This window comes from Lethenteron reissneri, chromosome 36 (genome assembly GCF_015708825.2).
Source record: "Lethenteron reissneri isolate LAM-NWPU_2019-01 chromosome 36, ASM1570882v1, whole genome shotgun sequence".
Lineage (NCBI taxonomy): Eukaryota > Metazoa > Chordata > Hyperoartia > Petromyzontiformes > Petromyzontidae > Lethenteron > Lethenteron reissneri.
This window is the reverse complement of record NC_083814.1, coordinates 4387371-4399847: the sequence shown is the minus strand read 5'-3', so window position 1 is coordinate 4399847 and position 12477 is coordinate 4387371. Positions and strand designations below refer to the sequence as shown.

Sequence of the window (12477 nt, the reverse complement as noted above, 5' to 3'; positions counted from 1 at the left end):
GGGTAGAATTTCCCACGGGATTCCCAGGTGACTGTTAAAGATGACGTCACGAAGGAAAGGAAAGAGAAGGCGGGGCGTGAGAGAGAGAGGGAACGCCCAGGTGGCGATAGAGTGGTGACGTCACCGGATGAGGCAGGGCGATCGGGGCGGCTTCCTGGTGGTATTTGGGAGTAGAGTGGTCGTGCCCCCCCACGTGGGGTGAGCTCGTGCGGAAAATAAAGAAGAGTGTGTCGTCTGAATCTTCATCTGTCGACTCATTACAAATATATAAATAACCCTATATACGTCTTCGGATATATCAATATACGAGGGCCCTTACATTTTTTAATGATCTGATTGAACACTGGCACAATTCATGTGGCTACTTGGTAGAAATATGGTAGTTTTCACTTAAAATGGGGGTCCTTTCCATATTTGTTTTTATTAAGTGTGGCTGATTCTTGACAAAAACTCACCCTTTCTGCCACTACAGTAATTGCGGAAATTCCCAAAAACGGGGTTAAATCAAGATTAAGGAAGAATCTATGGAAAAAATATTCTGCAAATTGCCATCAAAAGGAATCCTATCAATCATGCTTTGGCAGTATGGCTGCCACATTTTTATGACCGCTTTACCCAGCAAAATCTCACTAAGTCTCATGCCTTTTTCAGAAGGGTCCTGCCAAGTTTTTGCAGTCGTGGGCAATGTTACTGCGTGTACTCTCAATTGATAAATTTGCAGGTAAATTTTCACCATCGGGATGTTTAGTCAATGCCAATTACATTGTATGTTTTATTTTAGCTATTGTGAGAAAATAGACTAAACCCATGCAGAACATGGAGAGAACATGCAAATGCCATATAGTGCCCTAGTCAGGATTCGAAACTGGGCCCTTCTTGCTACGAGACAATTATTACCACTTCGTCTACCTTGCCGCCCTGTATAACAATGTCTTGTCCATTGCAATTTTATATTTTAAGCAATGTATATTATTTATCCCCCCTTTGCATGAGAAACAACTATACCAAGTAATGTACAGAAAATGGATAGGCAACATATAAAAACAACAACATAAATCGATATTATCTGTAACAGACATTCATGTCTCATGCTCAGGTTTTTCTTAAAATAACCCGTTTTAAGGAAACAGAAACAAACGTGTCTTACCTTCTGAGCAGTTCACACCTCTCCATCCACTCCGGCAAATACAAGTGTAGCTATTATCACCGTCCAAACAGGTTCCACTATTTTGGCATACACTTCCAGCACACTCGTCAATATCTATTTGGACAAATTAAAACATTCACATTTCAGTGGCAGTTCCCATGTATATGTTTTATTCTAATTGTGTTTGTCATATGAATATGGTTATAAACTGTGTTTTCTGTTTTGGGTCCACCAGATGCTGCCATGGTATATTGGTGAGTACCTATGTGAATGTATGTTAAACTTCTTTTGCACCATATGTACCTAACCATGCTAAGCGGATGTGTGGGGGGGTAGGACAACAGACTGAACACCAAAAGCAGTCCTCGAGAAATTAGTTTTCAATTTAGATTTAAAAGAGCATAGCTCCAGTGACTTCCTGTCACAAGGAAGAGCATTCCAGACGGCCGCAGAAGCGCATCTGAAAGCACCGCGCGATGCGGTGACCATCTTTGTTCGACGGGGTGGGGGGGGGGCTTCTTGTACCATAGTCGCCAGAGTTCGATTTGAACTCCCTGTGCGGCAAGCGAAATAATGCTGCAAGTTTCATAAATCCCCCCCGCATCTGCCCACCAAGCAGTATGAGTGGGTACACAATAAATACATTGGAAGGTCGCGTGCAGTGGAGTAAAGCGTGGGTACTTCAGCCTCGAGAGGCTCCCTCTGCTGCAAGCCCCCTTCTACCAGCAGGGACTTACAAATTTCCTTACGTTATGTAATCTGAGCAAAGTAAATATCTACCGTGCAGAGGGCAATACTCACTTTGATGGCAGAATTTTCCTGTGTATCCCAATTTACAGTTAATGCACGTGAATGCATTTACCAAGTCACTGCAGGATCCTCCATTCAGGCAAACGACGTTAATGCAGTCATCAATATCTAAACAAAATGATTACAATTAGTGTTCGTAGGTTACATATACGTCTTACGGATTTACACTCTAAATAGGGGTTCAACGATATTCTGGTTCATCAAACTTGATTCTGAAGCCTCACAACACATGCATCGAATTAAGTTGGTAAGATTCGAGATTTATGGCACTAATCTTAATCTCGTCCACAGCTCTCTCATCTCTATTCTTCAGCTCTTTTTCATCTCACTAATTTGTACCTCTTTATGTCTTGGCGAGTCGCATCTCTTGGCAGGCCAGAGATTAGCAGGCCACGTCAAGAGCCTTCAAGAATGACATTTGCCCTGTGGCCTGTCTAAGTACGCTAGGATATTTATGATTTGCATTCATTGGGTGCTGAAATGCTGTAACTTAAAGTGACTGACATCACGTGTCTTCTCAACTCTACCCCCAAGGCCCTGCTGCAGGCTAACCAAAGGGGGCACCTAGTGGCAGCTGTCCCTGTGTGGCACAATATATAATATGCAGTGGGGATATTGGTCTGATGGGGAAACATGGGTGTAACGAATGTAATGGGGACTTACTTTCATTGCATAATTTTCCGGTCCATCCAGAATCACATTGGCAGATGTAATTATTAGTTTGATCTATGCATCTTCCGTGAATGCATGGAGAGGATACACAATCATCGATATCTACAAATAAATCAAACATGTCATGTGTGTGCATGAACAGTTACAATCATGAAAAATATTGGCTTTAAAAAATAATTATTTAATCAACTACCCGTCACGTTTGTATGTATGTTGATGTATGGATGTTGAAATATAAAATAACATAACTGGTGCTCACTAACATCTCAGGTGTAATTTTTTTGCTAACACTTTTGTCATGTGCTGCTGAAGATCACTGAAACTTTTTGACTTTTTCACGTAACCCCAGTGTCCCACTATGCCGTTAAAACTGCTGCCTAATTATCAATCTTAAATAATTTATGACAACTTTAATTATAGTTTATAAAACTGGGCTATAAGGTAAAGGTGCAGCCTTGCAATTTTCATGCTCACGCCACTGCTGGTGGAAGTGCCTCCATTGGAGGGAGCATGAAATAGTCATCCTATGTATGCATGTATGTATGTTGAATTTCATTCGCACCATACATAGCCAACTGTGCTCATCGGAGGTGCGGGGGAAGGACTACACTTAACACAAAAAAGCACTTCTAAAGAAATGAGTTTTTCAATCTAGATGATTTAAAAATGCATAGCTCCAGTGGCATCCTAATATCGGAAGGAAGAGCGTTCCAGATGGCCGCAGAAGCGCATCCGAAAGTGTGCGATGCAGGGACCCTCTTTGTTCGATGGGTTGTCGGGTTCGTAACACAGCGCGCTAACTCGCTACGGTTGTGAACGTTTGAGATCCTTGGGCCTAGTGTCACCAGGACAACACGTGCCTTGTTAACTGTCTGAGATCCCCCCCACCACTAACTGTTGACATACCAATACAGGGAATTATAAATACTCAATATGTGTTGTGTATTTTGAAGAGTTACACAACAAGATTGTAATGCACTTACTCTCTGTGCAGTTCAGCCCACTCCAGCCTGACACACAGGTACACGAGTAGGAGCCTTGAGTGTTGGCACAGCTGCCTCCATGTTTGCAAGGCCTCGACTGACATTCATCCACATCTGCAAGGTAATACATTGTGTATATGACTTATCAAATCAATCACACTGCAGAATTAGTTATAGTATATTCATGTCTTCGATTAATTCATCCTTGTGAACATTTCACAAACCTCATGATTCCATAAAGTGTACAAAGGGCTTCTTGTACACCACCATATTTTGGAATTTCATAGCTTTTCTAAAGATGTAAATTTTAGGCTATTACTCCCGTATGCAGTATATGTGGCACATTAGGAATGGATCACTCTTTTAATTATATCCTTGTGCAGCAAGAGAGTAAAGTGTGGTTCTGTGAAGATCCTGATGTGCTTTGCAGTGCATCAATGCATGTGTGTACAGCAGCATGTGATGACTGAGTCGGGCCTGTAGGTGGCTGGCACGTGTAAACCAGCCACATGGTTAATGGCGACTCGGAAGAATTGCTGCGTGTAACACGTGCTGTTGCATTTTACAGGTAAAGGACCCAAAGGTTGTTTTTGATCATTATATAAATGTTCTAGACTTGTTCTAGACTTTAAGCTTGGCTTTGAATTGTTCGTTTGTGATATATGCAAATAGATGCGTTTTAGCACTGCATTGTAAAGGGATGACGCACTGTAATTAGTTACTGTCATTGTAATTCTCTAACTCTAATAATGTTTAGTCTATAACCATGTCCACGTACCCAGAGTATGACTACTTGCAATGCTATTGAGAATAGAACACATGTAAAGTAGTAAGCTGTACAATGGTGATATACAGTACGTATACTGTACACATACAGTACATATAATGGGTGTAAGATACCGATATAAGTGGATGGTATAGATAGACATACAGCTTAGGATTAAAGTAATATTCGAATAGTGATGTGCAAATTTGATTGTCAAAGACAAAGATGGTTTATCAGTAGTAGAATTGGGTTTAAGAGGCAGGGTTAATGAATAACCGCACGTGTAAACCAGCCACATGGTTAATGGCGACTCGGAAGAATTGCTGCGTGTAACACGCGCTGTTGCATTTTACAGAGTGACAGTGCTGTTCTTCACAAGATTAATATTAACCACAATAAATAAATGTGCTTGCACTCGATTTGGAGCACCTGCCCACGTCCTTCATTTCGAGTGTGCAACATATACACAGTGGGTAGAAGATATAAATAATTTTAAAGTACTGTAACTTGATGCTAGACTAACGATGACTATAGAGTGTTGACGTATTATAAAAATGTAACCTATATTGGGGGTTATTGCGATTAAATATAAAGATATAGGGGGTTTGAGTTATACTTTTAAAACACTAATTAAAACAAACATTTTCCAAACCTTCATGTGTATTCTGTATATATGTACAGTGTTACAAGTGGTCTTATTTAAATAAAAAAAATTACATATTCCTTCAGCTAAACTAAACTATTATATTTACTAGGTAAAGTCCACTGAACTATTAGCAATTAGATGTGGCTTTTATCACACGATGGTATGCATAGCAGCAGCCAAATAATGCTAATGCATGTTTATAAATGTGGAGGGAAAAACCGGACCCAGAGAAAAATCTATGCGACCACACAGAGAGAGAACACGCGACTCCGAAAATACAACAGGCATTGTCAAGATCAGGATCAAACCCATGACTTCTTGTGTACCAGGCGAGAAAGCTGACACCTAGTCAAAACTATATTTAGGGGTTTATTTTATTTGAACGTTGCCTCTATAGTTTACTAATACATAAAATTGTGAGGACGTGAATAAGGCATGTTAGGCTCACCACTACATATCTGCGGGCTGGTGAGGCTGAACCCACTGTTACAGTAGCAGGTAGACATTGATGTCTTCGCATCAATGAAGCATTGGCCGTTGGTGCAGGCAAGGTTGCAGGTGGTAAGTGCTGTAAAAATAATCAATTTCACATCATCAATGTCATCAACAAACTTAAACACCAAGTAAAAAAAGGATACCGCACACCGTTTAAATTTAAGCATCGCATAATCTTCATCAGCATCATCATAATCATCCATGGTCTATCAAGTGCTGAATTAAGACCTCTCCAGGCCATTGCCATCTCTTGGTCCGGCGATACCACAATCCATCTCACTCCGGCACAAGAACTGATCTCAATGCCACATTCCTAATGTGGTTGCCCTCTTCGGTGCATTCTCTTCTTTGGCTGAAATTCCATCATCGGTCTCGTCGTCCATCGTCCATCATCACGCCCTCCAGTGATGTGTCCTCCCCAATCCCACTTAAGTTCCTTAACAGCCAATATAGCGTTTCTGATTTTTGTTTGTTACCTGATCCATAGTTGTTCAAATGTGATGGTCAAATTCGATGAGCATATTTTTTGTCTTTTCCATATATGTCATACAAAACCAAATTAATTTAATTTGAAATTATGACATTGTGAAGATACATCAGCACCAAAAGCCAAAGTGCAGAATTATTTACATGATTGTATTATTTCATGGGCTATGTCAGTATAAAACATAATGCCAACATAGGCTGTAATTTAATACACATTGATCACATGAGATGGAATCACAGAGATGGTTTCCATCTCTGCATTTATCAGAATCTAATTGAAAAGAAGAACACACGCTTGTGTAAAATGTGTTCAGGACAAATTTGTTGAAAATTAAAAAGGCTCAACAAATAATGTAGGTTTGTAAAAATGTATATAAACATATTTTAAAATCTGGAAATTATTGTTTTGGATAAACTGTAAATTTGAGTTGTGGCTATTTTTGATGCAACAAAGAGAAAGTCCATGAGCCCAGACCAGATATGTCACTTCTCAATATCACCAGATGTGGCATAGTTTTAGTAGCTGCAATTTGTTACATGGTCAATAACAGTGAATTACATGATAACCACATGGAATGAATGGATTATCAAATAACTGATTTGTATTAGTTTAAAACGTAGGATGACTTGTATTAGCCGTATAAATAAATTGGGGCTCTTTAAAGATTTGATTCATTAGGTGGTACCAATTTCTTCTCCCGTTACATCGCAGGATTGCGAGAGTTAGCAGCTGCTTGGGGAAGGCCTTTGTCCAGTCGTGGATTGACCATGATTGATGATCTTCTTGGTTCTTTCGGTAAAGTCACGTAGAAGGGAAGTAATAAAATAATAAAAATAAAACATAATAAAATAATTCTCACGACGTTTCGGCCACAACGCAAGCAGCCGTCCTCAGGTGAAGAACAGGTCTGTCGAGAAGACAGAGTCTGAATGACAACCCCAGGCTTGGAGCGTCTTTTTAAGCTGGGTTGGAGGGGGGGAAGAGCGCCTTTACAAAATAATTTGCATATCAAGAGGAATTTAGCATATATATATATATAAGCTGGGTTGGAGGTGGAAGACATGTTGTTTGGTTTCTCTTCACTTCTACGTGACTTTACCAAAAGAACCAAGAATATGAATCCCTGCAGTCACGAAAGCTTTAAATCGAAAAATGATTGATGATGATAATGCTAGCAACCAAAAAAATTCAAATCAACCAATGCTTATGTTAGTGCAAGAACCGGTACCTGTTACTTGCTTCACTGACACTCCGGTATTGGAGACATTGCCTCTTCCGAAGGTGTTGACCGTGATTGTGTATTCAACACCAGGACGTAGACCAGAAAACCTGGCTGTGAGTGACCCGTTCGGGCTGACCGACACAGCCGATGCCTCTTGAGGAGAGATGAATGCAATGTACTGCTCCACATAACCCTCGGCAGCCAGCCACACAACCTCAAGGGAGGTGTTTTTCACCCCTTGGCTGGTCAAAGTCAAATTTTTCACAAGCCCCGGCACCACGATTGCAGTCGTAGTTGGCACGGAGGTCGTGGAGACAGTTGTTGCAGATGATGGTGTCAGTGATATCGACGATGTAATAACATTTGTTGTGGATTGTGTTGTTGTCCCATTTGAAGTTGGTGTTGTACCTGAATTTACAGACGTACATATGTACATGTATTAGGTTGTGGCGTGATTACACATTTACTTCATAGGACCTCCTTTGCCAGTACCAAAATATGAGAATAGGGTTTCCCCTTTTTTCTGGCAACAACAAAGGTGTTAAGATGTTAAAATACCAAACTGAAACCTTTTACAAAGGAATCATGTCTGCATTAACCAAGCTACTTGTGGTCAGAATGCAAACAAAAAACATACTCTGATAATATATGCACTATCCTTGAAACTGATTGGTCCACACCAGAGACGCCAAAAGGCGTCGTCTGGTCTAACACCGTTTGAGACTAGGCTCGAAAGAAAGCTGTCTCTGGTGTGGACCAATCAGTTTCAAGGACAATGCATATATTAACAGAAAATGTTTTTTGTTTGCATTCTGACCACAAGTATTGTGGTTAATGCAGACATGATTCCTTGTAAAAGGTTTCAGTTTGGTGTTTTAACATCTTAACACCTGTTTTGTTGCCAGAAAAAAGGGGGAAAACCTATTCTTACACATTGACTGTATTACTGCATACATGACTTGTTTCCACTTTATTGTATTCCACATAATTTACTTTAAAAAATAGTTAACACTACTTGGTGAATTAGAACATGAATCATTTACAATTAGTGGAACGTAACTGTTCAGGAAATACATTTTTCATTGTAATTTTCTAGCATACATTTTAAGCCAGTGTCTCCCTGCCCAATTTAGTATTTGGCTGCTATGAATTGTATTTGGCTGCTATACATTTCCACATGATAGGCCTCTTCGTTGAACTATCATTTATGGCCAGATCGTTTCTGAAAAAAATTTCACTATAAATCCTTTATATGCGTGTTCAATGGGCCACAACCCAGCCCACATTGGTCTTTGAAACGGGCGGCTAGAGTCCTCTCGACCTCTGGCTTGAGATGGCTGCCACCTATGGGTCAGATGATTGCCTGCCACCATTAAGCAATTGGTAATTAAATATAATAAAAAATGACCTAAAAAGTGTAAAATTTTGGAGAAAAAAAATTTCACGAAAAGAAATTCTCACGCACAACGAGTCTGTGTGCAAAATGTCAGCTCGATTGGATCACGAGAAGTGGGTTAAAACACGACCGAAAAATTTGCACGGTCGTAAGCGCGCAAGCAAGCAAGCAAGTGAACTTAGTTTAAAGGATTTAAAGAGCTGTATAGCTCAGTGGGCCTTACCTGCTAAAATAAAATAAAATTTAGTAAAATGTTGTATTAAAGTCGGTGCTCATCCCCACTCACAACATTGAACCAGTATGGAAAACAACATCTCAAATGACAGAGACCTCAGTCTCTACAGAGGACAAATACAATTTAATTTTCACAGTGATGCTTATTTTATCTAGTTTTGAAAAATGATGAGCTGAACTCACAATTTCCACCCAGCCTCATCTTATTTAATATATGGACAGCAGAATACAGAGTTTTGATACATGAGCCCACTTTACACTGCTTACCCGAGTTAAACACAGTGGTGGAAGTCGATGAAGTCGTTGGAGATGTCACCGTTGAAATGCTACTAATTGTTGAAACCGGAGTGACTGTTGCATTTGTGGTTGAGGCCGTAGACGATGACACTGTTGATATTATTGTTGTGTATGAGGTGGGTGAGTTCACTATCAGTTGAGTCACAGCTGTGCTTGTTGACTGGTTTGTAAGTGCAGTCACTGTTGTGCTATTGGTTGGCAATATAGTTGTTGATGTTGTTGCCGAGCCCACAGATGTGTTAGCTGCTGTCGTATTCGATGTAGCAGGCGACAACCGCAGACTCGCACTTGTCGACGCTACCGTTGAGGAATTGGGAGCCGCTGGTGTCATTGTGGCTGTGGTTGTTGTGCTTGATATCCCAAATAATATTGGTAGAGTCACGTTTGTGCCATTAGATCTTATTGTAGACATTGCTGCGGTGGTCACTGATGTCACAGTGGTCTTTGAAGTTGCGTTTGATGCCGCTGTTAGAGCTACGGGACCTGTTGCATTCATAATCACTAATGTGCTTTCGGTCCCAACTCTCGTTGTTGATGCTGTTGTCGACTCCACAGCTGATGTATTCGCTGCTGTGTTTGAGGGCACTGTTATTGGTGATGTGTTTACAATGGTAGTGGTTGCATTCATAGAATCTGTTATATGTGTTACCAGGGTGGCTGATGTTGAGATTGATGGAGGTTGAGTCACAGCTGATGTATTCGCTGCTGTTGTGTCTGAGGGTGCTGTTATTGGTGATGTCTCCACAGCGGTAGCGGTTGCATTAATAGAATCAGTTGTATTTGTTACCGGGGCGGCTGATGTTGAGAATGATGGAGGTTGAGTCACAGCTGATGTATTCGCTGCTGTTGTGTCTGAGGGTGCTGTTATTGGTGATGTCTCCACAGCGGTAGTGGTTGCATTAATAGAATCAGTTGTATTTGTTACCGGGCCGGCTGATGTTGAGATTGATGGAGGTTGAGTCACAGCTGATGTATTTGCTGCTGTTGTGTCTGAGGGTGCTGTTATTGGTGATGTCTCCACAGCGGTAGCGGTTGCATTAATAGAATCAGTTGTATTTGTTACCGGGGCGGCTGATGTTGAGAATGGAGGTTGAGTCACAGCTGATGTATTTGCTGCTGTTGTGTCTGAGGGCGCTGTTATTGGTGATGTCTCCACAGCGGTAGCGGTTGCATTAATAGAATCAGTTGTATTTGTTACCAGGGCGGCTGATGTTGAGAATGATGGAGCTTGAGTCACAGCTGATGTATTCGCTGCTGTTGTGTCTGAGGGCGCTGTTATTGGTGATGTCTCCACAGCGGTAGCGGTTGCATTAGTATAATCAGTTGTATTTGTTACTGGGGCGGCTGATGTTGAGAATGATGGAGGTTGAGTCACAGCTGATGTATTCGCTGCTGTTGTGTCTGAGGGCGCTGTTATTGGTGATGTCTCCACAGCGGTAGCGTTTGCATTAATAGAATCAGTTTTATTTGTTACCGGGGTGGCTGATGTTGAGAATGGTGGAGGTTGAGTAATTGCAGTGAATGATGCATTTATTGGTGCAGTAGCGGCCGATACACCTTCTGATGTGAAGAATACTGTAGAATTACTCGTTGTGTTTGAGGTGGTTGATCTTGGTGGACTTGCTGTCTGTGGTGACTGTGTTGAATTAGCAGTCCATGGCGTGGTTGAATATGTCGTTGCCACTGTGAGAATAATTCAATAGTTTACAATTAATCAATCATTCTTGTGACTTAAACAACCTTTCAATGTACCTTGCAGTAAAACAAGAACAATACGCATTATTTACTTAGAAAAGCCTGAGTATTAAGACGATTTTTCATAAGGATCCTTACTGATCGATATTATCAGGAAACTAGAATGTGCCCGAGAAAAACAACACATTTCATACTGGGTGATACTCAGTATTGTCATCATTTGGCACCCTTGCAGCCTTATGCCTAAAACACATGCCAAGCCTTCGTAGTCACCCACAAGGGTTATATTTGTTTAACTTATAAGGCCTCCTGGAATTGGGAATATTTAGGCTTATTTGGTCACAGGCCAATGTATTTCTATCATTAGTTACACAATGTACGTTCATATCTGCTGATGGAAAAACTGTATGTCCCGTATATAATGTACTGTACAAATACACAAATGCTGTCTATCTACCTGTAAATCATAGAGTTTCTGTTTTTGAACATATACAATGCCTACGTGTTAAACGTAGGCGTTGTATATGTTAAACTGACAAATGCACCATGATTCTAATATCACCATTAAGGGACAGAAATTTGACATTGTATTATTGACAGATGACCTGAGCACGCTAATGACCTTGTAAAAATGTAATCACACGCCTTAAACCAACATATTTTAAGGTGCTATATTACCAAGCGTTATTTTTACCAAGAATGACACTGGACTTTGAAACACTTTTCACACTTAACACCAAAGATAATTTCCCTCAGAAGTTACTTAATGTCCAGCAGGGGGACAGCAACCAAAATAACAAGAAGAGCCATTTTTTCTAAATCGGTAAAAAACTCAATATTACAAGAGCCACACAATGCACATGAATACAAGAAGGTGATCCTTAATAAATAACGTCACGAAGCAGTCCCTTAAAGAGCCGCATGCGGCTCCTGAGCCGCAGGTTGCTGGCCCTTAATGTACAGTCTTGCACCAATAACACAGTTCCCATCATTTAAATATTTACAGTACCATATATGAGAAAATAGTGATGTGGGAAGATATTCTATTCAGTGGCATCAGGATTTCTAATTGTACATTTGACTGAAAGTCCGATCAAATTTCCAAAATATCCCTCAATTTTAATAGTACATTTTCTCTATTATTTGCTCTGTAATGCAGCCTACACAAGGGTAGGGAGATAGACTCACGTGAGCATGTTGCATTTCCATCACCTGCAGAGGGGGAGAAGAAGATAGCACCATTAAGCACCGTCATAACTTAATCGTAGAAAAATATACTTTAATTAAAACAAATGTTCAGCAAACATATATAAAATATTGGAAGGGCATAATAATTATTTCAAAATGCGGAATTAAAATACATTGTTATATCACTATTTACAGGAAATCCAATGAGGCTAATATCAGATGGCCATGTATAGACTCATCATAAAGGTCTCATCCCTCTCAACCTCCACACCCGCAATGAGGTTGGTGATACAAATCTATATTTAGGAGAGTCCCACGTGTTCACCGACATGTCAACTGTGGTTACTTCAAATGCTTCTGTCATGGGCCTGCCAAACATCACTGAAGCTCTCTGTGGTTTATTTAAAAAAAACCTATGTCAGGAATAGACTCGTCCTAC

The 12477-nt window shown here is 40.5% G+C and overlaps 1 protein-coding gene across 1 annotated transcript in view; it reads right to left on the bottom strand.

Moving 5' to 3' along the window:
• Positions 1 to 12477, bottom strand: part of LOC133351032 (uncharacterized) — an 87915-nt gene that overhangs the window by 71459 nt on the left and 3979 nt on the right. Inside the window, exons 6-13 of the mRNA XM_061565918.1 lie at positions 12039 to 12062; positions 9126 to 10838; positions 7235 to 7636; positions 5473 to 5592; positions 3613 to 3726; positions 2621 to 2731; positions 1949 to 2065; positions 1148 to 1261 (exon numbers count right to left, since the gene is read on the bottom strand). Coding sequence (XP_061421902.1) covers positions 1148 to 1261; positions 1949 to 2065; positions 2621 to 2731; positions 3613 to 3726; positions 5473 to 5592; positions 7235 to 7636; positions 9126 to 10838; positions 12039 to 12062 — 2715 coding nt within the window. The remainder of the gene's footprint in view (positions 1 to 1147; positions 1262 to 1948; positions 2066 to 2620; positions 2732 to 3612; positions 3727 to 5472; positions 5593 to 7234; positions 7637 to 9125; positions 10839 to 12038; positions 12063 to 12477) is intronic.